This window comes from Heptranchias perlo, chromosome 4 (assembly GCF_035084215.1).
Source record: "Heptranchias perlo isolate sHepPer1 chromosome 4, sHepPer1.hap1, whole genome shotgun sequence".
NCBI lineage: Eukaryota > Metazoa > Chordata > Chondrichthyes > Hexanchiformes > Hexanchidae > Heptranchias > Heptranchias perlo.
Genome location: NC_090328.1, coordinates 57,812,069 through 57,839,543, shown reverse-complemented (window position 1 = coordinate 57,839,543; position 27,475 = coordinate 57,812,069). Strand labels below are relative to the sequence as shown.

General features: G+C 42.5%; 1 protein-coding gene across 1 annotated transcript in view; it reads left to right on the top strand.

Moving 5' to 3' along the window:
• The window catches only part of pggt1b (protein geranylgeranyltransferase type I, beta subunit), a 72,983-nt gene that overhangs the window by 33,511 nt on the left and 11,997 nt on the right, over nt 1-27,475 (top strand). The window contains exons 3-5 of the mRNA XM_067982973.1: nt 5,921-5,988; nt 7,044-7,195; nt 10,231-10,363. Of these exons, the coding sequence (XP_067839074.1) occupies nt 5,921-5,988; nt 7,044-7,195; nt 10,231-10,363 (353 nt within the window). The remainder of the gene's footprint in view (nt 1-5,920; nt 5,989-7,043; nt 7,196-10,230; nt 10,364-27,475) is intronic.

Here is a 27,475-nt window from a genome sequence, read left to right as displayed (position 1 = left end):
CTTTCCTGCAACGTATGAGGTAGACAACGTTGGCCGAGTCACAGGAGTATGAACCATGCACCTGGTGGGTGGTGTCCTCTCGTGTGATGGTGGTATCTGTGTCGATGATCTGGCATGTCTTGCAGAGGTTACCGTGGCAGGGTTGTGTGGTGTCGTGGACGCTGTTCTCTTGAAAGCTAGGTAATTTGCTGCGAACGATGGTCTGTTTGAGGTTGGGTGGCTGTTTAAAGGCGAGTAGTGGAGGTGTGGGGATGGCCATAGCGAGGTGTTTGTCCTCATTGATGACATGTTGAAGGCTGCGGAGAACATGGCGTAGTTTCTCCGCTCCGGGGAAGTACTGGATGACAAAGGGTACTCTGTTGGTTGCGTCCCGTGTTAGTCTCCTGAGGAGGTCTATGCGATTTTTTGCTGTGGCCCGTCGGAACTGTCGATCGATGAGTCGAGCGTCATATCCCGTTCTTACTAGGGCGTCTTTCAGCGTCTGTAGGTGTCCATCGCGTTCCTCCTCGTCTGAGCAGACCCTGTGTATTCGCAGGGCCTGTCCATAGGGGATGGCCTCTTTGACGTGGTTAGGGTGGAAGCTGGAAAAGTGGAGCATCGTGAGGTTGTCCGTGGGCTTGCGGTAGAGTGAGGTGCTGAGGTGCCCGTCTTTGATGGAGATTCGTGTGTCCAAGAAAGAAACTGATTCTGAGGAGTAGTCCATGGTGAGCTTGATGGTGGGATGGAACTTGTTGATGTTATCGTGTAGTCTCTTTAGTGATTCCTTGCCGTGGGTCCATAGAAAGAAAATGTCGTCGATGTATCTGGTGTATAGTGTTGGTTGGAGGTCTTGTGCAGTGAAGAAGTCCTGCTCGAACTTGTGCATGAAAATGTTGGCGTATTGGGGTGCGAATTTGGTCCCCATGGCTGTTCCGTGTGTTTGGGTAAAGAACTGGTTATCGAAGGTGAAGACATTGTGATCCAGGATGAAACGAATGAGTTGTAGGATGGCGTCTGGAGATTGGCTGTTGTTGGTGTTGAGTATTGATGCTGTCGCAGCGATGCCGTCATCGTGGGGGATACTGGTGTAGAGTGCCGAGACGTCCATTGTGGTGAGAAGTGTTCCTGGTTCAACTGGTCCGTGGGTACTGAGTTTTTGTAGGAAGTCTGTAGTGTCGCGACAGAAGCTGGGGGTTCCCTGTACGATGGGTTTCAGGATGCCCTCGATGTATCCAGAGAGGTTCTCACACAGGGTTCCGTTGCCTGATACGATAGGACGTCCGGGTGTGTTGGCTTTGTGTATCTTTGGGAGGCAGTAGAAGTCTCCCACGCGGGGAGTACGTGGGATGAGAGTGCGTAGGATGTTTTGAAGGTCTGGATCGAAGGTCTTGATCAGTTTGTTGAGCTGGTGGGTGTGTTCTTTGGTCGGGTCTGCGGGTAACCGTCTGTAGTGTTCCTGGTTGTCCAGTTGTCGGTATGCTTCTTTGCAATAGTCCGTTCTGTTCTGTATGACAATGGCTCCTCCTTTGTCCGCTGGTTTGATGACGATGTAGCGGTTGGTCTTGAGAGCGTTGATGGCGTTGCGTTGTGCTCGGGTGACATTCTGGACTGTCTTCTGAGTGCGGCTGATGAATCTGGCATTGACGCATTTCCTGATAGCTTGAGCATACATGTCAAGCTGAGGGCAGCGACCCTCCGGAGGAGTCCAGTTTGACTCTTTCCTCTTCGGTTGCTGTACCGCGGATCCCTCTGTCTGCTGTTCCGGATCGTCGATTGTCTCATTGGGTTCGCTGCTGAAATCTTGGGGTTTGTGGTAGAATTCCCGGAGCCTCATTCTCCTGATGAATTCCTCTGTGTCCGCCGCGAGACTAGTGGGGTCCATTTTGGTAGTGGGGCAGAAATTGAGCCCTCGGCTGAGAACTTCGATTTCGTCTGGTTGAAGGGTGTGGTCGGACAAATTGACAATAGACTTCCCTGTGGTTGCAACCGTGGTACCAGGGGAAGCTTGGTCGATGCTGGTGGTGATGCCGAGTTTCTCATGCTTCCTGCTCTTGGTTTTCATGTAGGCAGCGTAGTTCCGTTGCCTCGTCTGTTTGGCGGTATAACGTAGCTGGTCTGCTGTGTCCTGAGTACAGGTTGAGAGTATGGACTCTATCTTGGTTTCGAGGTTGCGGCGTCTGCTGTAGAGTTGGTGTATGAGATGGTTGCGGAGTGTGCGAGAGGTACGGCGGCAGAGTCTCTCAGCATAATCCGAGTTGTATGTGGACCTGAGTGGGTTCGTGATCTGGAGTCCTTTCGGGATCTTGTCTGCTTTCTTGCAGCTCTGTAAAAACTTGATGTCTGTGTCTAAATGCGCGATCTTCTTGGATATCCTTTCCACTGTGAGCCGGCAGTTTGTGGTGTCGATGGTAGTCATGATGTGGAGATGCCGGTGATGGACTGGGGTTGACAATTGTAAACAATTTTACAACACCAAGTTATAGTCCAGCAATTTTATTTTAAATTCACAAGCTTTCGGAGGCTTCCCCCTTCGTCAGGTGAACGATGTGAAATGAGATCCTCGAAATGAAATCGCATTTATAATTCACAGAACAATGCTTGGTGAGTACAGACAGTTTTTTCAACTGCCCGTTGCCAAGGCAATCAGTGTGCAGACAGACAGGTGTTACCTGCCAGGTCTCACAGAATATACAATATAATGGAATCCTTAGTCAATGATGTAATAGAAAACATCTAGAAACCAAAAATATAGTAAAGAATAGTCGGCACGGATTTCAAAAGGAAAGGTCATGCTTGATCAACCTTATTGAATTCTTTGAAGAAGTAACAGAAAGAGTAGGCAAGCATAATGCAGTAGATGTAATATATTTGTATTTTCAAACGGCCTTCGACACTGTACTGCATAGTAGACTCATGAATAAGGTCATAGCATGTGGAGTCAGGGGTCAGGTAGCAGAATGGATAGCAAACTGGCTACAAAACATGAAAACAGAGCATAGGGGTTAAAGGTAGTTACTCAGACTATTAAAAGGTGGGAAGTGGTGTTCCACAAGGATTGGTGCTGGGACCACTGTTCACTATTTACATAAGCGATTTGGACTCAGGAATCAGAAGTACAATTTCAAAATTTGAGTACGAAACCAAATTGGGGGGTAGAGTTAATACTGAGGAGGACTGTGATAAAATACAGGAAGATATTGATAAACTTGCAGAATCAGCGTGTAATTGGCAAATCAGTTTCAATATTGATAAGTGTGAGGTGGTACATTTTGGTAGGAAGAATAAGGAGGCCACATACTCCTTGGAAAATAAGAGTCTAAATGGGGTAGAGGAGCAGATACAGGGGGTACAGATCTGGGGGTACAGATACACAAATCACTAAAAGTAGCGATGCAGGTTAATAAGGCCATAAAAAAACAAAGCAAGCTTGGGGTTCATTTCTAGAGGGATAGAATTGAAGTTATGTTAAACTTGTATGGAACCTTGGTTAGAACACACTTGGAGTACTGTGAACAGTTCTGGTCTCCATATTATAAAAAGGATATAGAGGCACTGGAGAAGGTGCAAAAAAGATTTACTAGGATGATACCAGAACTGAGAGGTTATACCTATCAGGAAAGATTGAACAGGCTGGGGCTCTTTTCTCTAGAAAAGAGAAGACTGAGGGGTGACCTGATGGAGGCCTTTAAGATTATGATAGGGTTTGATAGAGAAGATGTTTCCACCTGCAAGGGAGACCAGAACTAGGGACCATGATTTTAAGATAGTCACTAATAAATCCAATAGGGAATTCAAGAGAAACTTCTTTGCCCAGAGAGTGGTTAGAATGTGGAACTTCCTACCTCAAGTAGTAGTTGAGGCGCCTAGCATAGATGCATTTAAGGGGAAGCTAGATAAACACGAGAGAGAAAAGAATAGAAGGATATGCTGATGGGGTTAGATGAAGAAGGGTGGGAGGAGGCTCGTGTGGAGCATAAATACTGGCATGGACCTGTTGGGCAGAATGGCCTGTTTTTGTGCTGTACATTCTATGTAGTTGCACATTCCAGAAAACTAATTTCAAAGATTGGGAAATAATCCAAGCAATAAAAATGTGCCACCTACAATGTCTGTTATCTGATGATTTTTTTTCCCCTAGCCGTGCATTTAGCAAGTCAGATAGAACATTACCAAATACATTTCACACACAGTTCTAATAAATGAAGGCTGTTATGTTCAAACAATAGCTTTCGCAACGTGCAACATGCCATTAGACAGCGTTCTTGAGATAGAACAGTATGTCCTTGCATCATGGATAAGGTGGACCAATTCTTCTCAGATCTGTGGTGCATATTGATTATATGCTACTCTTGGATTGTTCTAGTTTGCAAAAAGAGATTCATCTGTTTAAGATCTGATGGGAAATTAATTTTATGCTTTGCTTCATTAAACAGGAGGGAACTTGAGGTATAGTGTTCGGTAACACCTACAGTGGTTCCTCAGAAATTTGATCGGCATCAAAAAAAAGTATTTTGTATATTAATTATTTGAGGTTTTCTAGATATGTAGAGAGAACACTTAACCAGATTTTGAGTGGCGGGGGCTGTAGATTAAGTGACTTACAGTCTCCGTATGAAAATTTTGTTGAATAGTGTGAAAGTTTTATATTAACAAAAATCTTGACTGTATATTGGTGTTTCAGCATTGCAGCTGAAGATAGAATGTAGGTATGTGGTTTCTGATCTTTGTTCTTAGGGAAAATGGTGTGCGGAAGCCAATTGCTTCCCTATTGGGGTGGAGAGAGAATCAAAAGTGAACTGCGGTGGTGTACTAATAGCAGATACTTTGAGCCTTATTGGTAGGGAGCTGTCAGGTTACCTGCCATCTCTGTCTATCAGGAAACAATGTTGTATGAAAATTAAAATGAGGTGTGGAGGGTGATCGAAATGAGGCAGATGTTATAGTTGGTGCAGAGTTCTAAGATGTGGCTTCCCGGAGCCTCAGCAGCTGATTTAATTTTGTTGCTGCAATAATATACATAGAGGAATAGCAGTAGACAGAAAGAAGCTGTGAGAAAATTGGAATGTATAAGTGTGGAGCACAGGGCTGACTGATAAAAACGGAACTGAAACAACCGTTAGTTGGGTGGTAGTAGAAGTGCTACAGTTGATTCAGTTGATTTCAGCCCCCTGGATTAGCTAACTAGTGGTCCCTCCTGGAAAGTAGACTTTTGTGGACTTCAAGTGAGACTAGACTGCAGTTCAATTGTGATGCACCCCATGCTCAAAAGCTACCTGCTCACACATGAAGAATGGCCACTTGAAGAAGACATTGGAAGGTGGCCAGCACATAAGAACTATAACCTAGCATGAATTAGTGCCTTTAAGAGAAGAGTTAGAAGAATAATCTTGTGTCTCATGCTTGTCCGTCACACTGGAACAGATGACGAACAATCTTAACAAGAGAAGGAAAGCCAGTCATTGACTCGGAGACTGAAATTTACAGGGCAATTCACACTCCTCTAATTGATCTCTGCTACAATTGCCTTATTCCCACAGGGAGTACATGAATAATGTTCTAAAAGGGGCAGGCCAAATTTGTAGTAGACTACCTGTAAACCATGTCATAAGAATTCTGCTAATATATTAAAGAAAAGAATGTAAGTGAGGTATGGTACACTGAAAAAAATCAACATTGTTTTTTATGTCTGGAAACTTTTCTGATTTTGTTTATAAAACACATTTTTATATTGTCTTTTCAGCATTTTAAATTTATAGAATGTGTGAAATTTGCGTTGCCATGGAATTTCAGTTGCGAAAGGTTAGATGCATTTGAAAACTTAATCTTTATGTTCTACTACTTGTTCAGCAGTGACTTCAGAGATGCTTACATTTAAAAGGTTTAAAATAAAACCCATTGTGCTTTATCTCAGTGTAAATTAACAAATTCTTTTGCTTTCCAGAATCCAATCTGTACCGCTGTGGATTCAGAGGTTCTTCGCATTTGGGAATCCCGCATAGTCAATCAAAGGTTAGCTGGAATTTGCAAAGCATCTCAATATGAACCCAGTCCTTTATTCAGTGGTGATTACTCCAGAGGTCAGAGTAGAAGTTTCTTGAATATTACTTTTAGAGACCTACAAGTCATTTTAAGTTGAATTCAGTGCAATATGGGGCTAGAAGGTCTCCTTTCCTGTGGCGCTTTCACAGTCTTCGCTATGATTTCTACACAGGTGTAGCTTCTTATCTAGAAATCTGCATTTAATAACATTTGATGTTAAAAAGTTATTTTACACTGTTTAAATAATGGTAAATGCTGTTCATTTTCACTGCTGTAGGTTGTGCTGCACTGCTTCCTTCGAAACATTTTAGGGTATGTTTACAGCAATCTAATTTAACTAATAGATATATCAGAAAATGATTGGTCTACTCTCAAGTAAGGACTCTCCACTTCATTATTCCAAGGGAACAAACCCCAGGTTTTCAGATGATGATGATGACAGAACAAGCAACTCAGCCGTGAAATTCCACCATTGTTGAGGCTAGGAAAGAGGGAAATGTGGATGGCGGGGAAGAATTTGAGGCCCCTATTTACACCTAGAGGAGACTAAAATTAAAATTTGTTTTTAAGACTAAAAAAGCACTGATGTTTACAACTTAATTACTGCAGTGTTTGTAAGAGAAGAAATTACAGTGGATCATGTAGAGATTTCTAGACTATATCTTACAAATGTAGAATTTCCTGTAAATCAACTGAAGCTCGATAAACCAGCAGTAACACAACCATCAGTAATCCCATTGTGATTGTTGTCCTATATCAAAAAACGGGGCACACTAACGGCTCTTGCTAGTATAAACACCCCATAAATAATTTAGATGTAAGAAAGAAGATACTAGGCATTGATTTCAAACCTATGACTTTTAATCTTGGGAATTCAGGTGACTGGTTCCTCTCCCAGTCTCTGATGTCTTCAAATCCTCCTACCTCACAAAAAGGACCATTGTAATTATTCTGAAAGATTTGGTCTGTTTTGATCAAACATTTTGCACTGCTTTGTCCTTTACATGCTTATTGGTATATTTTAGGGTCATGGTATGCATCATTTGTACGACAGTGGTCACATAGCCATGACGTACACTGGCCTAGCTAGCCTGGTGATCCTCGGAGATGATCTGAAACGGGTGAATAAAGAAGCATGTTTGGCAGGGCTTGGAGCTCTTCAATTGGAAGATGGCAGGTACAGTAAAATCTTTTTCATCACACTTTGAGCAAGTGGCTCAGCCTGACATGACATTGATTTAGCAGTGGTACATAAATGTTGAGATAGTTTTGTTCTGTAGATTTATCCTCGCTGCATTCGGAGATCCCTAGCTTTGTTCATTTGAGACCTTATGTCATTGAGAAAGACAATATTTTCATTCTTGTCAAACTGAAGTGATTTAACTCCTGACCCCTGATTGTGGATAGTGTTCTAATCCTCTCGGCCACTCTTTTTTAGTTCCCTCCCAGTCTTTTTTTCTCTCTTTTCTCTCTCTCTTCCCCCCCCCACCCCCCAAATATTATCCCTTCCTCTAGAACTTTCTAACTCGTCCTGTGGTACAGTTTCTCAGAAGTGGCAAGTCTCCGACACTTTATTCAAATGGTCCGTCTTTATGTGAGTCTCAATGGTTGGCTATGGTCAAAAAGCTGCTGGACCATGCATATCACAGTTATCCCCTAATAGTAACTACACCCAATAGCCATAGATGCAAATTTGCCAGCAGGGATCACTGGGTACCAATCAGGAGCAGGAATTTTGTTATTTCCTCTCTCCTTTTCCACAGTGGCTCCTACAAAAGAAAAGCCCCATCGGTGCTGAAGAAAATTGGTGCATCCAACGGAAACCAACAGATTGAAAGCTGGACTTTATGCTATTTGTAACTCAATATCATACCATGTGGTAAATTTACCCACTGAGCCATCAGGGCGTCCTAGTTCCACTTTAAAATTGAATATATTGTTTACACATTTATGGTGAGGCACCAGGTAAAGAGTGGTTTGGGTTGAGATTTGCTTCTTTTGGGATAAAATGTATTTTACTACTCTCTGCAAGTGTATTTTTTTAAATTTGGTTAGAAGATTGAAACTTCTTCTGATCAAAACCAATTTAGAATTGTACAACAGACACCTTTGTGAAACAAAAGGACAGAAATCTTATTTTCAGTGGTTTTAAATTAAATTTCATACTGAAGAATCAAATGAATGTTAGAAAGACGAAGTGTATTTATCATGTCAAGATAGTTGGCCTGTTTGATTTAATTCAATGCACCACCAATAGCCAATCCTCATGGACTCTAGGGGAATCAAGGGATATGGGGATCGGGCGGAAAAGTGGAGTTGAGGCTGAAGGTCAGCCATGATCTTATTGAATGGCAGAGCAGACTCGAGGGGTCGTATGGCCTACTCCTGCTCCTATTTCTTTTATACTTATTTGTGCCTCCATAATAAAATATTCTGGTGAATATGAATGTTTAATATGGTCAATATACAGCTGGAATTCATAGAAAGGTTACAGAATGGAAAAAGGCCATTCGGCCCATCAAGTCCATGCCAGCTCTATGCAAGAGCAATCCAGCTAGTCCCACTCCCCTGCCCTATCCCCATAGCCCTGCAATTTTTTTCCTTTCAAGTACTTATCCAGTTCAGTTTTGAAAGCTATGATTGAATCTGCCTCCAGCACCCCCTCAGGCAGTGCATTCCAGATCCTAACCACTCCCTGTGTGAAAAAGTTTTTTCCTCATGTCACATTTGGTTCTTTTGCCAATCACCTTAAATCTATGTCCTCTGGTTCTTCACCCATTCGCCAATGGGAACAGTTTCTATCTATCTACTCTGTCTAGACCCTTCATGATTTTGAATACCTCTATCAAATCTCCTCTCAATCTTCTCTGTTCCAAGGAGAACAACCTCAGCTTCTCCAGTCTGTCCACGTAACTAAAGTCCCTCATCCCTGGAATCATTTCTAGTAAATCTCTTCTGCACCCTCTCTAAGGCCTTCACATCTTTCCTAAAGTTCGGTGCCCAGAACTGGACACAATACTCCAGCTGTTGCCAAACCAATGTTTTATAAAGATTCATCATTACTTCCCTGCTTTTGTACTCCATGCCTCTATTTATAAAGCCTAGGATCCCGTATGCTTTTTTAACCATTTTCTCAACCTGCCCTATCACCTTCAATGATTTATGTACATATACCCCCAGCTCTCTCTGTTCCTGTACCCCTTTTAGAATTCTGCTCTTTAGTTTGTATTGCCTCTCCTCATTCTTCCTACCGAAATGTATCACTTTGCATTTTTCTGCTTTAAATTTCATCTGCCACGTGTCCACCCATTCCACCAGCCTGTCTATATCCTCTTGAAGTCTGTCACTATCCTCCTAACTGTTCACTACACTTCCAAGTTTTGTGTCATCTACAAATTTGGAAATTGTGCCCTGAACATCCAAGTCATTAATATATATCAAGAAAACCAGTGGTCCTAGTACCGATCCCTGGGGAACACCACTGTACACCTCCCTCCAGTCCGAGAAACAACCGTTTACCACTACTCTCTGTTTCCTGTTACTTAGCCAATTCTGTATCCATGCTGCTACTGCCCTTTTATTCCATAGGCTTCAATCTTGATGACAAGCCTATTATGTAGCACTTTATCAAACGCCTTTTAAAAGTCCATATACACCACATCAACTGCATTGCCTTCATTGACCCTCTCTGTTACTTCATCAAAAAACTCTATCAAGTTAGTTAAACATGATTTGCCTTTAATAAATCAGTACTGGCTTTCTCTAATCAATCCACACTTGTCCAAGTGACTGCTAATTCTGACCCGGATTATCGTTTCTAAAAGTATCCCCACCATCGAGGTTAAACTGACTGGCCTGTAGTTGCTGGGTTTATCCTTACACCCCTTTTTTGAGCAATGGTGTAACATTTGCAATTCTCCAGTCCTCTGGCACCACCCCCCATCTAAGGATGTTTGGAAGATCATGGCCCATACCTCCGCAATTTCCACCCTTCCCTCAGCAACCTAGGATGCATCCCATCCGGGCTGGGTGACTTATCTACTTTAAGTACAGCTAGTCTTGCTGGTATCTTCTCTTTATCAATTTTTATCCCACCCAGTATCTCAACTGTCTTTTGAAACTTGAGACAATTGGAATTTAGTAATTAAAACATTCCATTAAAGTGTTGCAGGAGTATTTTTGTTTTCCTTCGTTTCTTTCTCTGTCTTGCAGTTTCTATGCAGTGCCAGAAGGAAGTGAAAATGACATGAGGTTTGTGTACTGTGCCACCTGTATCTGCTACATGCTTAATGACTGGTCAGGAATGAACACAAAGAAAGCCATAGAATATATCAGGAAAAGCATGGTAAGTAAGAAAAGAGAAGAAAATGAGATCTATGACATGAATAAATCTTTGAGTTGTTGAATTTTAAAAGTTTTTACGACTCTACTTTAGAACGGTTCTGATTATGGAATACAATTCTCCGAGCTTTAACTCATGAAACTTATCTTCATAGCAGAGATGATAGAAAAAACAAGCAAGAAACTACAGTCCTTCTGAGGAAAACAAATATTTTTTGTTTCTGAGAGGGCCCTTTTATTTGGCTATAATATGGAGATGTTGGCTTGTTGACCTACATTGGCTTCCAGTCCAGAAACGCCTCAATTTTAATATTCTCATTCTTGTTTTCAAATCCCTTCATGGCCTTGCCCCTCCCTATCTCTGTAACCTCCTCCAGCCCTACAACTCTCCAATATCTCTGTGCTCCTCCAATTCTTGTCTCTTGCGCATCCCCAATTTTAATCGCTCCATCATTGGCGGTCGTGCCTTCAGCTGACTAGGCCCTAGGCTTTGAAATTCCGTCCCTAAATCTCTCCACCTCTCCTCCTTTAAGACACTCCTTAAAACCTACCTCTTTGACCAAGCCTTTCCTAATATCTGTCCTAATATCTTCTTAGGTGTCAAATTTTGTTTGATAACGCTCCTGTGAAGCGTTTTGGGATGTTTTACCATGTTATATGTGCTATATAAATGCATGTTGCTGTTGTTGCATTGCAGGCAGATTTTTAATGTTTTCTTTTGTTGTTATTTGATTTGGAAATTCCCTGCATAACATCTAATTACGGGCAACAAAAGAAAATATAACACAATCTTGCTGCTGACATTTTAAAGGTTGACATGGGTTGTGGCTGGTCATCTTGTTTTTGTTGCACCTTAATAAAAATGCCTAAGCTCATGCAACTGGGAATTAAATAACGTCTGTATAGTTTGCCCAAGTCAACTATGTGGTGTTTTGAAAAACAGTTTAATTGGAATTCTGTCACTCTGTTATGAAAAGGTAGTTTGTTAAAACCTTGTTAATGCCCTGACTATTTAGATTTGAACAATTTTAAGCTGTTTAGTTACCAATAGTTAAGTATTGGGCACTATTCGTTAAATACCAGGCACCATTGTTCTTCATTTCTTATCCAAGTAAAAGATCAACCTGTGATGCTGTTTAAACTCTTCTACAATCTACTTTTAATTGCAATTATCTGTTCAAATTTGGGATAAAATATATTTTCTACTTTGCAAGTGTATTTCCTATAGTGATCTTTTAGCATAAATTGAAATAGTGTGCAAAATGCCTGCTCTATGCATTCATTAAAATTGCTTAATTTGAAATACTGCACAATCACATTTTTTCATCAAAAAAATGACTCAGTTAACAGTAGTAGACTGTAATCCATTGGAAACTCCAACCCAATGTTTGTAACTTTGTGATAACATGGCAAGTATGGATTTTATTATGTGTAGGTACTTGAAACTTGTTTTTGACTTTGTGCATTTGTTGTGGAATCTTGTGGATGAGTGCTGTACTTTTTGTTTTGGTGCAGTTGAGTTTGTAGCCTGAGAGCTAACTTCTTTCGATAGTTTGGAAGACACTGAGGAGCAAGGCAGCAGCCCAAGAACAGCAAATGTTGCCTGCATAGCATTATACTTATTTCTCTCTTCCCCCTCCCCCCCCCCCCCCCACCCCTGCAGCCACACTTGCTCCACTCACTTTCTCACACACAATGCACACCATCAATATGCTGACTTGATTTTATGGACAGTGCTGGGGGTTCTATGGTATGGTGACATAGGGGAACATTCTCATTTAGTTCTTCATTGGAGGGAGAATTCAGTGAAGAATGATTAATGCTGATAATGACCATGGTTTTTGATCCGCTTTGTGAATGTATTGTCAAACACAGTTCTTTCAAGGGTGGGAAGTAAAAGGTATTGCTGCATCTGGTGAGCATACCAGGTGGCCTTCGAAGAATTATTCACAGTAATAAACATGAAGTGATGCTTCCATTTTACTGTAATAAAGAAACTTTGAGTGTGTGTAATTAGTTATGTCTGATGATCCAGTTTGCCACTTGAGTTGTCACTTGTGCAAAAGTACACAGCAGAAGCTTTTAAGAATCAAATGTTTTTTGTGCACATTTTCTTTGTTGTTAAACCCATGTCAAAGAATTTTCAGTTCTGAAACTCCGTAATTGCTGCAGACAAAAGATGGTTGGTCCCAAAAAGCTTCATGCATTTTTTAAATTTCTTGTTCACCATTTAGACAAAATAGAAATTAATTGATTCTAGGGAGTAGGTATTGTAAGGCTGTTGTATATCAAAGCAAGTTATATTAAAAACTGGTGATTTGCTTTTTTGTTTTAGTATTTGGCAACAAATCCATCATAACATTAACACAAACTATAAGGTTTTTTTTAAACAAAACAAAATACAGCTCAAAGGGACTGATGGGCTAAATATAGATCAAGTGTACCTACCTTGGTAACCTTTCGTCTCCATCTGCTCGGGCACAAGAAGCTTTGTGAGCGTAGCGTTTAATAAGACAATCAACAATTACTGGCAACATTTCCATCGTATATCGTACTTTACTATAATTCTGGTAACTGGGGATATAACATCCCCATGGGGCTCGAGCAAATGCTAAACCCCTTGTTACCATGGAAGAAAAAGTTCTTTAGAGTCGTGCAACTTATTTAATACCGACAGAATTTTTGGATTGAATTGTCCTTTTACAGGTTTTATTTGCTGCCATGCAGCAATAACCCATACAAATTTGACATCAGTTGTTATACATCATGTCATATTTATGCTGAGTTCTGAGTCCATAAGCCACCCTCACCATTTGAAGTTGTTTCAGTGGAATTTCTGTGATTTATATTGCTGAGCAACTCTACTAAAACCAGAGTTGCCAAAAAGCTACATTTACTCATATTGCACCTGTTATCTGTTTGTCCTTCTGACTAGTATTTCCCTCTGGTAAAACAAAAATCAGAGTTTTGTTTGCCTGCCTATTCACTTGTGAATGTACAGCGAAACTTGTGCAAACGGACACCCCGCAAAAAACAGACACCTACAAAAAATGGACACTTTTTGACAGTCCCAAATAACTTGCATTGTAATAGATACAAGCTGCACCTTGAAACCACGGACACTCGCAAATTGTGAACTATGCACAGCACACAATACACCAAGTCCATTTGCAACTTAAAACACGGGACACGCAGGTAAGTGCGAGGCGGCAACGGGTGAAAGAAATGGTTTTTGTGGAATGGAGATCTCTTTATCCAGCATCCATAGCAGCAGAGAAACCACTCTATCTCTGGAATTGAATGCTTGTATGGCTCTGTCTCAAGGATAGAGTGGTTTCTGTGCCGCTAAGGATGCTGGGTAAAGAACTTCAATTCCACACATACTGTAAATAATGATTAAGTGTTAGCCTGGAATGGTGGTCAGAACCAGATTAAACCGCATTAATTTTAAACCAAATAATTTCCTGCCTTTTCCACTCGCTCATCCCCAGCTACTGCTTGGTGCCATCACCTGCAGTGAGCCGCGATCGGAGGCCCTGAATTAACGGGGCAGGGGGAGGGGGGCCACAAGACTTGGAGGGAAACTGGGGACTGAGGACTTGGGGGAGAGATGGGGGTGGAGACTGAGGGCTCGGGGGAGAGATGGAGACTGGGGACTCGGAGGTGGGGGGGGGAGAGGGAGACTGGGGACTCGGTTGGGGGGGATGAAGGAGACGGGACTCTGGGGGAAGAGGGAGACTGGGAAATGGGGGCTCGGGGGGTGGGAAGAGGGAGACTGGAGAATAGGGGCTCGGGGAGGGGGGAGACGGTGGGGGGGGGGCTAAAGAGGGAAACGGGAATGTGGGATCGGGGAAGAGGGGCACTGGGGAATGGGGGCTGAGGGAGGGAGAGATGTAGAAAATGGTTTCCCCTCATCCCCTGCTCTTGGGTGGCCTTCTGATTCTTGGAACTTCTTGTACAACAACTGCTGGTGTGAAACCACAAATAAAGATTCTCAACTACAAGGGACCCAACCTTTGTAAGGTAAAACCAATAATAATTATAGCTGTCACGTGGTCCGGCGTCACGTGATCAAACCTCCAGGAACGCCTCCAACCAGAGTTGGTAACCCTACTTCACCAGTACGTCAGCTACTGATGAGTTGTTAACAATACTTCAAACATTAGCAGCTGCAGCACACGGAGGGAGAGGGTCCCAGACAGGGATCTGCAGGGCAACATTAATACCCCCCAATTTGACTGGGATCTCCCAGGCACTCTGGCCCTTCAGCAGTCACCTCACCCTGTATATGCTGCCAACGTAGCAGATCCCAGGACCAGAACATCCCTCCCTCAATGGAAAAGGACCCCGGGATGGTAATGAACTGGAAAACCCAACGGATAGAAAATGAACTAAAATCACCTCCTGCTGGCGGGGCTGCAGAATTAGGCATGATCCCAAGTGGGGGCAAAAAAAGAAGGAATGCTGCAGGAAATACAGCCAATCCCAGGATATTTGGCTCATCCAGTTTACTGTACATACAATGACAATTTTGAAAATAAGGACACCTGCAAATAAAGGACACCTAATGCAAGTCCCTTAGGTGTCCTTAATTTACAGGTTTCACTGTATGCATATATTTTTGAAAATGTTTTCTGCTTTTATTATTCACAAGTCAAAGGGGTCACTAGTGGCAAACAGGTAAGGTGAAAACACTGGGAAGCAGAGTGAATAAATGTGAAAGTCTGCCTATCATTGCAGAATGCTATACCTTTACATGCCTCTGAATTGGGCCAAGGAGGAGACTGAGGTCTGTGTCATTGGCTCAGATGCTGATTCAGAGGTACTGAATTTTCATTGTTTTATTGTAGCAATAATAATTTGAATTTTGAAATGGTCTAGACTCTACATTGATCGTGACCGTAGATGCTAGCTTTCTGATAGGATCGTCCTCTTTTCTTCCAACTTGCTGAATTTCATTGGTTAAAATATTTTTTTAAATTGCAGATGAAAGAGTTCAACATTTTGGGGTAGTTTGTGTGGCACTGTTTGAGTGTTTTTTCATTTTGAGAATCAGAAAGCTTAGACATTGAAGTCAAAGTTTGACCCTCTAGTTAAGGGCCACTTTTATGTAGAATTTCTGTAGAATAAGATTATCAGTTTGTTTTTCTTTGTGGTCTTAAAATAGCTTGCTCTGAATTCAGTAGCCTTAGTGATTTGCTGCCACTAATCTTCTTATCGCTTCTCAATTACACACAAACAGATCAAGGCCAGGCTTTCTGTGATTCTTGTTTTATTAATAATATCAACTTGCTTTTGGGTTACAGTATTTGCAGAAAGTTGATGGACAAATATTGATTATTTAAGATGAAAGTTACTTCTTGGCTTAAAGTACTCATCCTTTTCTGTGTGTATAAGTAGAACAGTACTTCACAGGAATAATCCTTTTTTTGTCAATGCTTCTCTGTGGCTGCTAGCTGATTTTATTTCATTAGGGTATGCCCTAGTATCAGGAGATCACATGGAATGTATCTGGCAAGCTGTCTCGTTTTTGCTTATCATTTATATTTATATTTGCTTTTTAAAGCAGTCCCACCCTTGCATTTTTACTGGCTGTAGATATTTTAAAAATAGAATTAGTTTTAAAAAAAAAACTTGTTATGAAAACATTTAAAACACTGAAATTGAGAAAGTGGGCCAGTTGAATGATGGTCCTCTTTTGTAACATCTGCAAATGCATTCTTTTGGATGAAATACCATTCTCCTCCTAACCCTTTACAAGATCTAATTGGTGAGGTATCAGTCAGTTTGTAAGTTGTGTGTGATACATAGCTGGGAATTTTAGGCTGAAATTATTCTTATAGTGATCTTTTGATAGGTGATGGTGAATTAACCTTTTAGAAATTGTTTTTTGTAATCATGATTGGAATCTGTTAATGAATCATTTGTAAGCATTTCCAATTTATCTAAAAATACAAAAGGAATTCACGTTAATTGATCCAGGTTCTGACTTTGTGCATGGTTTGGGATATTAAGATTGTCATTTTACCAGAGAAGGTGATTTTACTGCATGCAATTGTCATTTGAATATTTCTAGTTTGGTTTTCATTCCTTGGGAGTGTGAAGTACAGAGTTTTATCTGTTTATTGTGTGGTTTTAAATCATTTACATGGCGTGTCCCTAGAATAATTATTCATCCATTCTATGATGTATTTCAATGCTGCTTTGTTTGCTTACTTAAATAACATACTAGTCCATCCCTTTATATACATTGTTGCCGTGGACAGCTCTCATCTTTTTTCCATGTAATTACCCTCTTCTATTTGCTGATACTTCCACAGCCTTTTTGGAAAAATTCTGTAATCCCTTCCAAGTGACTGTGCACAGTTGTATTTGATGGTGTACAATATGTAAGCTATACTGTAGATGTGGACAATTTTTTTTGGGTCAGCCAGGTGTCTTAACATGTGGAAGCCCAGTACCATGCTTTAACTACTGAGAAATCTACTTAAGTAAGATTTCCGTTAGCTTGATATGGAGTCCATACTTTTTTCCCCTGGGGATACATCTGACTTACCTATGCCCAGAAAACTTAGGTGCAGGTAGGCAACTGCCAAGGATTAAAGACCCCCAAGAATATGTGAGGATACTTCTTGATACAATGGATTAAGAATTGCCTCCAATCCCACAGGCAGAAAGTTGTAGTCAATGGATGTGGATCTGCCTGGAGGCAGGTTACTACTGGTGTCCCACTGGGATTGGTGTTGGGGCCATTACTGTTCACTATTTTCATGAATGACCTGGACAGTGGTCTTGGGTATGGTCAGCAAGCTTGCAGATCATTCAATACCAATATGTGCAAGTGTTAAGACTATAGAGGAATACAATCTTCTGCAAAAGGATTTAGATGAGCTGGGGGAATGGGCCCAAATGGCATTTAACCTAGACAAATGCAATGTGATGCATGTAGGCAGGACCAACGCAGAATGTACTTGCCATTTACAGGGAACAATACTGAAATTGGTCGAGAGAGAAAAGGATCCAAATGTTATTGTGCACAAATCACTCAAGGTTCGTGATCAATGCAGAAAAGCCGTAGCCAAAACAAACAGGCTATTGGGTTGTATTAATAGAACCATTCAATATAAGTCAAAGGACACCATTCTGTCCTTGTACAGGTCCTTGGTTAGACTGCATCTAAGGTATTGCATCCAATTTTGTTCCCGTCACATGGCGGGTGATATAGTAGCCTTGGAAAAGGTTCAGAGGAGAGCCACAAGAATGATTCCTAACTTCAGGAATCTTAGTTACTCAGGCTTAAAGAGCTGGCTCTATTTACTTTAAAGCAGCATAGACTTAGAGGTGATCTGATGGAGGTATTATACGAGATTTGTGCTGACACCACTGATTCCTGAAGCATGGGCCTCATGTAGCCAACAGCAGCCCCAAATTAAACTGGCTGGATTTACTATGGTTGACAACCAGGATCCATAGTAAACCTAGTGCATCCCTGGTAAATGTGCGGTATCCTGGTGCACATTTCACAGTATCTTAACTGAAAATAATCCGTAACGCGAAAGATTAAAACTTAATCACTTTTCAAAGTGTAGGTATTTCACATTTGAAGAGTCTTTTGAAAATCTGATGTCCTAACAGCAAATTCTTCACTAAAGTGCAGTTGGTCTAGATTGACTCCTGTTGAGGTAGGTGTAATCAGCAGTCCAGGGGGTCTCTAGAAAGGACAAGAGGTATTTAGATTAACTGTCCAAAAGCTCCAGAAACTTCTCCATTTTCAGAACAATGGTTGAATTTCAGAGCGGTTGGCTATTTGCATCTGCATCATGTGCAATAATAAGATATTGGGAGTAGATGCCAGGTTGCATTATCAGTCTCTTCAAGTATAATAGTGACCACGGTGCTAGAGTTTCATTTTGTCTTTCCTTAACCTGAGAGTGTCTCTTGATTAAATATTAAGAGCTGAAACCCAATAATCATTAAGGGAATGCCCTAACTACTTCACTGACATTTTTGGAAATATGCCAGGTCTTAAAAATGAACAAACACCCAGCTTTTACTGGTGTCTGACTGTCCAAGATGTTATAGAATGTGTATACTTAAAGCCTTTGACAAGAGACACGTTGCAACTTTCTAAAGACCCTGGACTCCACAGCATTATCAAGCAAACAAATGAGGGTGCACTTTATATCCCAACACCTCCAGTTGCTTGGAGTGGAATAAAGCTTGGTTTAAAAATCTTTACCTATATAGAGGACAGTACAGTGGCGCAGTACATTGGAGCACCAACGATATGTGCCTCAGCAGAGGTGTGACACACCTTGGATAGAGATTTCTAGGTGATGAAAACAGTCTCCCAGTGCCCTGTGCTACTAGTTAGCTCTCAGTCCCCTATTCTAATGCAAAACCTTCACATTCATACACTACAGCAATATCAGGATTTGTGCTACTTGAGCTATGTGTATGCTCACTGTTATCAACACCTTGACACTCCCTTGGTGCAACCCTGCTACCTTTATCAGTACGTTCACTTCAGCTGACTTTAAACTAAGCATCTGGACTGACAGAAGTGGGCCAACACCTATGTAATTATATTTAGTAAGTAGAGTAATTAAAAGCAGCAGGGAGTTGGCAGCAGTGGTAATTGGAGGGAATGTTTGAATGACGGTTTGCTTGCAGCAAATGTCAGTATATGTTGGAGTTTGCAAAAATATAACCAAACTTTAATCATCTAAAGAACAGTGATAATTGGAAATAATATCCCATGTTTAAAACATGTAAAATACATAACTTGATTTTCTGGTGTGTGATATCCCACTCCAATGGTGTAGGACAGGTTTAACCATGAAGCTGCTGCTCAGGTACAAAATCTTTCCATTGTATGGACATTTATACAATTCTGTTACCGATTCTACAGTATCAAATATTTATATCAAATGGTATAATTTTGCTGTTGCTGTAATTATATAGAGGTAAAAATAATTACAAATCATGAAATCAAATCCCAGAAATTGCTTGATGTAAGTATCTGTTTTGTATTCTGCACTGTGCGAATCCTTTATGCTACAGTGTTGCTTCCAATGGCAAGAATGCTATTATTAATGACCTAATGCTCTTGCCATCCAAGACAGCAACTTTCTTTCAGGACAGTGTTTTCACTTGCAGCCTCTGACCATAACTGCCGGTAGTGACAAATCTAAACAATGCCTGCAAGAAGGTTGGGTGCCATGGATGAGTTGAACTCTTACCTGCGCATATAATATTCTTATGACAATGTAAGGGAAAGTCCCAGGGAGACTGGAAAATGTGATTGTCCTAACTACAAATATATGAGATCTACATGTACTCAGTAGGGTTAAAATCACAATCACAGCTTTGAACAACTATGTAAGAGCTGGGTTGCATAATTTATGACCATTTTACTGACCATGAATGTTGAACTATGCACCCACACTGACCCAGCGGTGACCCCGGCAAATCGACAGATCTTCCATCAAGCACCTTCTGGGATTTGATTTCTTAATTATTTAACTCTATATAATTACTGCAACAGCAAAATTACACCACTTGATATAAATATTCCAGGACCATTTTAATTTGAATAATTTGGTGAATAATTGGGGTCATGCAGAAATGGAATGGCAAGCTGCTGCAGGATTTAATTACGTGCAGCAACTTAAAGGGCCAGCGGGATTACCAATTGTTTAATGTCTGACAGTTCAGCTGCAAGATGCAGGGTCCCCAAATTTTCAGATGCATCAATAGAGGTGCTGCTGACACAGCTCGGATTGAGGAGAGTGAGTGACCCTATTTGGGATGCATGGAAAGAAGCTGTCCAAGGGAACTGCCCTGGTCCAGTTGAAGGAGGTGGGCTAGGTATTAAATGCCATCTCCATGACCACCTCCATGGGTACTTAATGCTTAAGACATAATGCTTGGTAATGAACTTCTTACTTACAAGTAAGAAGAGTCAGCCACACCTTCCAAGAATGTGGTGCACTAAGCATGTTTTCCATTTACAGCCATCTTCACCTCACTGTTGAGATGCTTTAAGAGCTTACCTTTAATGACCAGGAAATTCCATGGGACCCTTGTAAACCCCCAACTTCCGCCTACAAGTGTTCCTTCACTTGTAGCCACGCATGAATGGACCCCACTAAAAGCCTCACATAGTATGGAATTGCTTGTTTCAAGTAACTGTTGCCCCCATTGTGGTCTGCCTGCTGACACCTATGATTCACTGTAATTCATGACAACCAGAGGACATTCTGATTTCTGGCATTCTTCTAAAAGAAGACAGCCCTAACTGCAGACTGATTGACCACAGATGGTGGTCCACTCAGCCTCTGCCCCGCCTACAAGGAGAAAGCCACAGAATTCATGGGAGAGCAGACATGAGAGAGAGAGAGTCAAAATGTGGAGGGTGGATGTCAGGTGCAGGTTCTTTATTAAATTTTGTTTCTTTTCCTTCTCATGCTTTTGGACTACACATAATCTGTCAGCAGACTACATTGTGAACCCTCATTATTTCTACTGAAAGTTACATATGAATTCAGCAACTCCATTCTGACCTATCTCCTCCTCTTCCTCTAGATGTCGCAAAGCAGGTTGAAGCAAAGGACAAAGATCTACCAAGCCCTGCTTGCATTGCAGCACATGCATTATCATTCACTCTCACCCTACACAGTATCAGCCCGGAGACATCTATCCAAGGAAATTAGTCAATGAGCCAGAGGGGAGTACATATGGTGATGTGGGGAATACAAGTTTGCTAAAGGAGTTGGGGGTAGAAGTTGAATAGATAGGTCTTATTGACCAGAAGGTCAGGAAATGTCTCTTTCATCTCGTGGGTCCTACTTTTAAAAGGAAAGTGCTGCTCACAAAGCATCACACATGTGCAGGCACTGGGGACAGTTTGCCAGAATTTGAGGTAGGTGATGGGGCAGCTGGAGCCCACTGTCCACATCTGTGGCATCAAGATGGAAACGTTTGTAGTACTCCAGTTCACCCTGGAGCGTGTGGCAGCTTCAGGTCAATCTGCATTGGTGGCCCTGACCACACTGGCCTTAAGGGCAGCCTTAGCTTCTGTCATGGATGCTCAGACTGCTACCATAGAGAGCTGGAGTTCCACAGTAGAGAGAGCCGTCTCTCCTGGTTTCCAAAAATTATAAACAGCCATTTCTCCTTGCCAGTCTCTCATCCTTCACTGATCTGATTGGTAGTATTAGGTCTGCTTTCGTGCAGATCAATGGACATGCAGATGCAGTTCCTAGTTTGAGTGGTACCCAAATGATGCTGCTGTGTCTCAGAATTGGTGCCCTCCTGACTTTCAGTAGAAATAACTTTTGGATACCTATACATGGCAAAATGGAGTGTGCAGCAGGTCCATCTCAGGACTATTGCCTCATGCTCTCCTGCTCCTCAGGTAGTATGTAGAGGGGTCTCACTTTTTGTGTATGGGTGCTTTTATTATTGCTTAATCACATATGGTCCACTCACTGGTTTTACATGTGTAACAAGCCCTCAGTTTCAAAGATTTGGATATCCCTGCTCCATGATGGCTCTGGTTACAACGTTGTCTGTGACTAGGGTATTATCCTTCCTCATCATTCCTTGATCTCTGCAGGCTTTGATACATCTGATCACCTGATCCTCCTCCAATGCCACTCCTCTGTTGTCCAGCTCCATGACAGTGCCTTTGCTTGGTTCCACTCTTACCTATCCATTTGTTGCCAACATGTGTCTAGCAATGGCTTCTCTTCTCACCCCGCATCATTACCTCTGGAGACCTCCAAGGATCCATCTTGGCCCCCTCCTTTTCCTCATCTATAGGCTGCCCCTTGGCAACATCATTTGAAGCCATGGTATCAGCTTCAACATGTATGTCGATGACAACTAACTCTATCTCCACCATCTTGTTCGATTCCTGCACTGCCTCTATCCTGTCAGACTGCTTGTCCAATATCCAGCCTTGGATCTAGCTGTAACTTCCTCCAGCTAAGCATTGGGAAGACCAAAGCCACTGGGCCCGATATTACCATGGCAGCGGGTTCGCGGCGGGGGTTAGATTGGGCGCTTGGGTAACGCGCCTGGTGAAATCAGTATGCCCCGCACGCAGTCGCAGGCTGATTGGATCCACTTACCTGTTCTTCCGGGTTCCCAGCTGCTGAGTTGCACGGCGGGCGGACTGCGCATGTGCAGTAAGGTCTGTCAGCTGGAGGAGCTCTATTTAAAGGGGCAGCCCTCCACTGACTGATGCAAGAAATAGGAAAAATTACAGCATAGAGCAGCCCAGGGGAAGGCTGCTCCCAGGTTTAATGATGCCTCACTCCAGCTCTTATTGGATGGGGTGAGGAGAAAGGGGAGGACAGAGATCTTCCCCCCCCCGGCGGGCGGGAGGAAGCGGCCTGCCTCTGCCACCAAGAAGGCCTGGCTCGAGGTGGCAGAGGAGGTCACCTGCACCACCAACATATCGCCCACCTGCATACAGTGCAGGAGGCTCTGCAATGACCTAAGTAGGTCAGCCAAAGTGAGAACACTTACTCATTCCCCTACACTCCGTCTGCCACATCACCGCCCCCACCCCACATCTCCTTCTGCACTGCCAGCACTACTCTATCACATCACCCCTCATACTCACTCAAACCTCATCCTCATCTTACCTGCACTTATTCACCTTGCCAGTACTCATCCCGCCACTACCACTCAACCCAATCCTCATACAATCTCATGGCTCTATCTCATACTCACCCTCTGATGCATCTCTTTCACGGTCAGCCTCACTCAACCTGCCACTACCTGTGCTGCAGCCACAGGGCATGCATCACATATGTGCAGTAGGAAGCGTAAGGCAAATGTGTCGTGAGCATGAAGGGGATGCACAAGGATCAACTCACATCACATATTATATTGGCACTAATACTGCCACGTCTTTGCGAATCTTGTCTGGTTTGTGCAATAATGCCCATTCCTGAGGATCACAATGAAGACCCACAACTGTGCCACCCATTGTGTCACTGCAGAGTGGGTATAGGTGTATTTGCAGGGCTCTTTTGCGTAGACGACTGAGAGATGTCGGCGATGTCCCCAGTGGCACCCTGGAAGGATGCGGAGGAGAAGTTGTTGAGGGCAGTGGTGACTTTGACAGCGACAGGTAAGAAGATGGTGCTCGGGCCAGCCGGGAGCAGCTCGGCATGAAGGAGGCTGCAGATGTCCACGACTACATGTCGAGTGACTCTGAGCCTCCGTGTGCACTGCTGCTCAGAGAGGTCCAGGAAGCTGATCCTCGGTCTGTGGACCCTGTAGCGAGGGTAGTACCTTCTGCGACGCATCTCTCTCTGCGGTTGCCCTCCCTCCTGCTGTACAGGTGGATGTGTCACAGCACTGTGTTATGGAGCTCCACGTGTCAGAGGTGGATGGCGAGGCTGGTGATGCTGTTCGCCCTCTGAGGAGATCATGACTGCAGCTACGGCGGCCCTCATCCGGAAGATGTACATCTGAGGGGGTCCGCAAGGTAGGTAAATGTGTGGACACCGGGGTAAGTGTGCAAGTTGGTGAATTTTATTGTTAGGAGGAGGGTGCTGGAGGCCAAACTTTGTCCAAAGAGACAGAGTGGCCTCCTGCAACGAGTGAGGGTCTCCCCTCCTCCCCCCCCCCCCCCCCCAACCTGTCAAATGGACCTTTGCAGCTGTCACCGGCTGATGGCTGCAACACGTCCATTTGAACTGGGAGTGTTTCTCCCAGTACGGGAAACAGTCTCAGTCAGTTGCAAAATCCCATCCCTGCTAAAATATCAGGTCTGTAAAGGCCTGTAAACAACCTGAAGTACCTGTTCAATTACTTTAAGTGGCACCCTGCCAGCTTTAATTGCCGGCGGGAGTCCCACATGCGGGGGCTGCGTGCGCATGTGAGCGCGTCAGTGGGAAACCCAGAAGTGGGTGGGTTGAAGCCGGGCTCCCGACCCGCCACGGGAATCCCCGATTTTCGGAGCCCCCCCGCCACCAATACATCCGATCGCGGGTGCGAAAATCGAGCCCATTGTCTTCTGCATCCACCACAAACTCCAGTCACCTCTCTGGCTTCTCTGGTCTTGGGCTGAATCAGACTGTTTTCAACCTCAACATCACATTCAACCGTGAGCTGAGGTTCTGACCCCATATCCTCATCATCACAAAGATTGCCTATTTCCACTTCCATTACATCGCCCACCTCTGCCCTTACCTGAGCCCATCTGCCACTGAAGTCCTCATTTATGCTTTTGTCACCTCCAGACTTGATGATTTCAGTGCCAGTCTCTCATCCTTCACCGTCCATAAACTTCAGCTTATTCAAAACCAGCCTGTATCCTATCTTGCACCTATCTCACCTTGCACCCATGTCCTTGCAGTCCTACATTGGCTGCTGATTCTTAAAAGATTCACTTAAAATTTTCATCCTCGTATCTAAATCCCTTTTGGTCAGCCCTCGATTTCTTCCCCTTTTAGCTCAGAGTTTTGTTTTCCTTATGCCTCTAAGAAGCATCTAGGAATGTTTTCATGCTTTAAAGGCACTATACAAATGCAAGTTGGTCCTGCTGCTTCCGTGGCTGAATGGACATTGTTACAGCAGTGCTCAGCAGATGTCCTAGGAAACTACACAGGCATTAACGTTGGACAACTGGCTGTTATGCTTAGAATGTGCTGCTGAGAAACTAGGTAACTAGATCATTGCCAGTCCATGACTGCCAGAATAGAAGTGCCTGGAAGGACATTCAAACGCTTACTAGGCTGATCAGCAGTTGAAGATTGTCCACTGCATCAATTAAACACCCTGTGAACAAATTAATCAACATTACATACAACAATGTGATGTTTTGTTTCCGAGCCCACTGCGACTACTTTGCCCATGTGGAATTGACACTTTCGGCAGATGAGAGGATGTCTATCATTAACTAGTTTTATGAAAGTATTTTAGTTTCCCTTTTTGGAGTCTGAGAATTTGTTGACTGTTCAGATCCATTTGATAAAACATAAAACCAATGGACAATTGGCTTCTTTATTCATATGTTGTGCCTGTTGAGTAAATAGGCTAATATATGTAATATGCCCATTAATGTGTTACCTTGATTCTTTTCCTTGTAATCTTGTATAAAAGGAGATTTGCATTTTTTTCGGCTGGGGAAAGACTGGAAAAATACATTTTTGAAAATAAAAAATTTTGTCAGGGAAAGAATTAATAATTTTTAATGGAGTACCCAAATGCCCCTTTTAAATATATTTTAGCACAAGATAGGTTGATGGTCGACTTGAACATGTATATCGGTCTTGTATCAGGCCTTCCAAAATAGCTCAGTCTGGAAGGCACGATATGGTTTGATGCAGAGTCAATGGAAGTAGGACGGTCTGATCCCCTGAAGTTATCTTTTGCATCTCCAATATAGGATTGAAAAGTGGGCGCAAATTCCTTTTTTTGATCAGGTAGAAATTATGGTTGATGATATTAGCAGACAAACTTAACATGTTTGTGTGACATTCCTCCGGTCCACTATTTTAATGGAGGTGCTAACCCTTTTTTTAAAAATGGGGTTAATGCCACCCTTAAAATAGTGGGCAGAGGGAAGTCATACAAACGTATTAACTGATTTGCTAATATCGCCAACAGTAATTTCTACCCCAGTGATTTGTGCTTCAAGTGTGCACGTGTGTCATGGATGAGGCTGTGGTTGGGTTTGGTTGTGATGTGCTCTGTGATCAGTTATCCCACTGATCGCTATTTATCTGGGCTTGCACATGAATAGTAGTCCCATGGGCTAGGTACTGGGTTAGCAAATTAAAGTTAAGTTTATGATATTGTGAAAAAGCTAATTTTATGAAGGCAGTGGATCTTGCTGGGTTTGCTTTGGTGCACAATGAAAAGGATATGAGAAATTAAATTAACAGACGATATTGATACCGAGAAACCAAGGTGAACTTATGCCAATACTTAGTCATCTGGTATCAACATGTTAAAATGGAGAAAAAATAAAGCTAGAATTAAAGGAAAAAGGAACAAAAATAGCATTGTAGGAGGGAAAATCGGAATAACAATAGAAATCAAATTGATAAAAAGCATAAAGAGGAATAAAATCTGAATAGAATAATGACCTACAAAGGAAAAAAGAGACAAAAAGGAAAAGTAAGAAAAACATTTTAAAATTTAAAAAAACCTCTAGGAACAATTTACTACCTTCAGGAGTGAGACTCCACAGTTTCAATTGTTCCCTTTCTGAGCCTCCAGGGTTGAGTCGCATGTCAGGACCAATAATCACCCAATTAACAGGGTTCTTATGCCGTGTTGAATTTTCATAATTTTTTTCAGTAAGAGTATGTGAGGGCATACTTAAGTGTTGTGGACAGTTACTCCATAGTGTCGTGCAATGCTGAATACGTTGAGTTGGTAAAGGGAAACATTCACTCTTAGAATCATAGAAATTTATGGCACAGAAGGAGGCCATTTGGCCCATCATGTCTGTGCCGGCTGAAAAAGAGCTATCCAGCCTAATCCTACTTTCCAGCTTTTGGTCCGTAGCCTTGTAGGTTACGGCATTTCAAGTGCATATCCAAGTACTTTTTAAATGCGATTAGGATTTCTGCCTCTACTACCCTTTCAGGCTGTGAGTTCTAGACCCCCACCACCCTCTGGGTGAAAAAAATTCTCCTCAACTCCACTCCAATCCTTCTACCATTTACGTTAAATCTATACCCCCGGTTATTGACCTCTCTGCTAAGGGAAATAAGTCCTTCCTATCCACTCTATCTAGGCCCCTCATAATTTTATACACCTCAATTAAATCTCCCCTCTGCCTCTTTTGTTCTAAAGAAAACAACCCCAGCCTATCCAGTCTTTTCTCTTGGCTAAAATTCTCCAGTCCTGGCCACATCCTCGTAAATCTCCTCTGTACCCTCTCTAGTGCAGTCACATCCTTCCTGTAATGTGGAGATCCGAACTGTTCGCAGTACTCCAGCTGTGACCACTCTTGTATTGTTGCAGTGTAGGACCATACTGTGGTTGGAAGGTGGACTGGTTTTAGGAAGGCTGAAAGCAGAGTTGATGGTTTTCTGACCTGGTTCCAAGAAAGCTATGGATTGCTGTGTTTTTTTTGGTT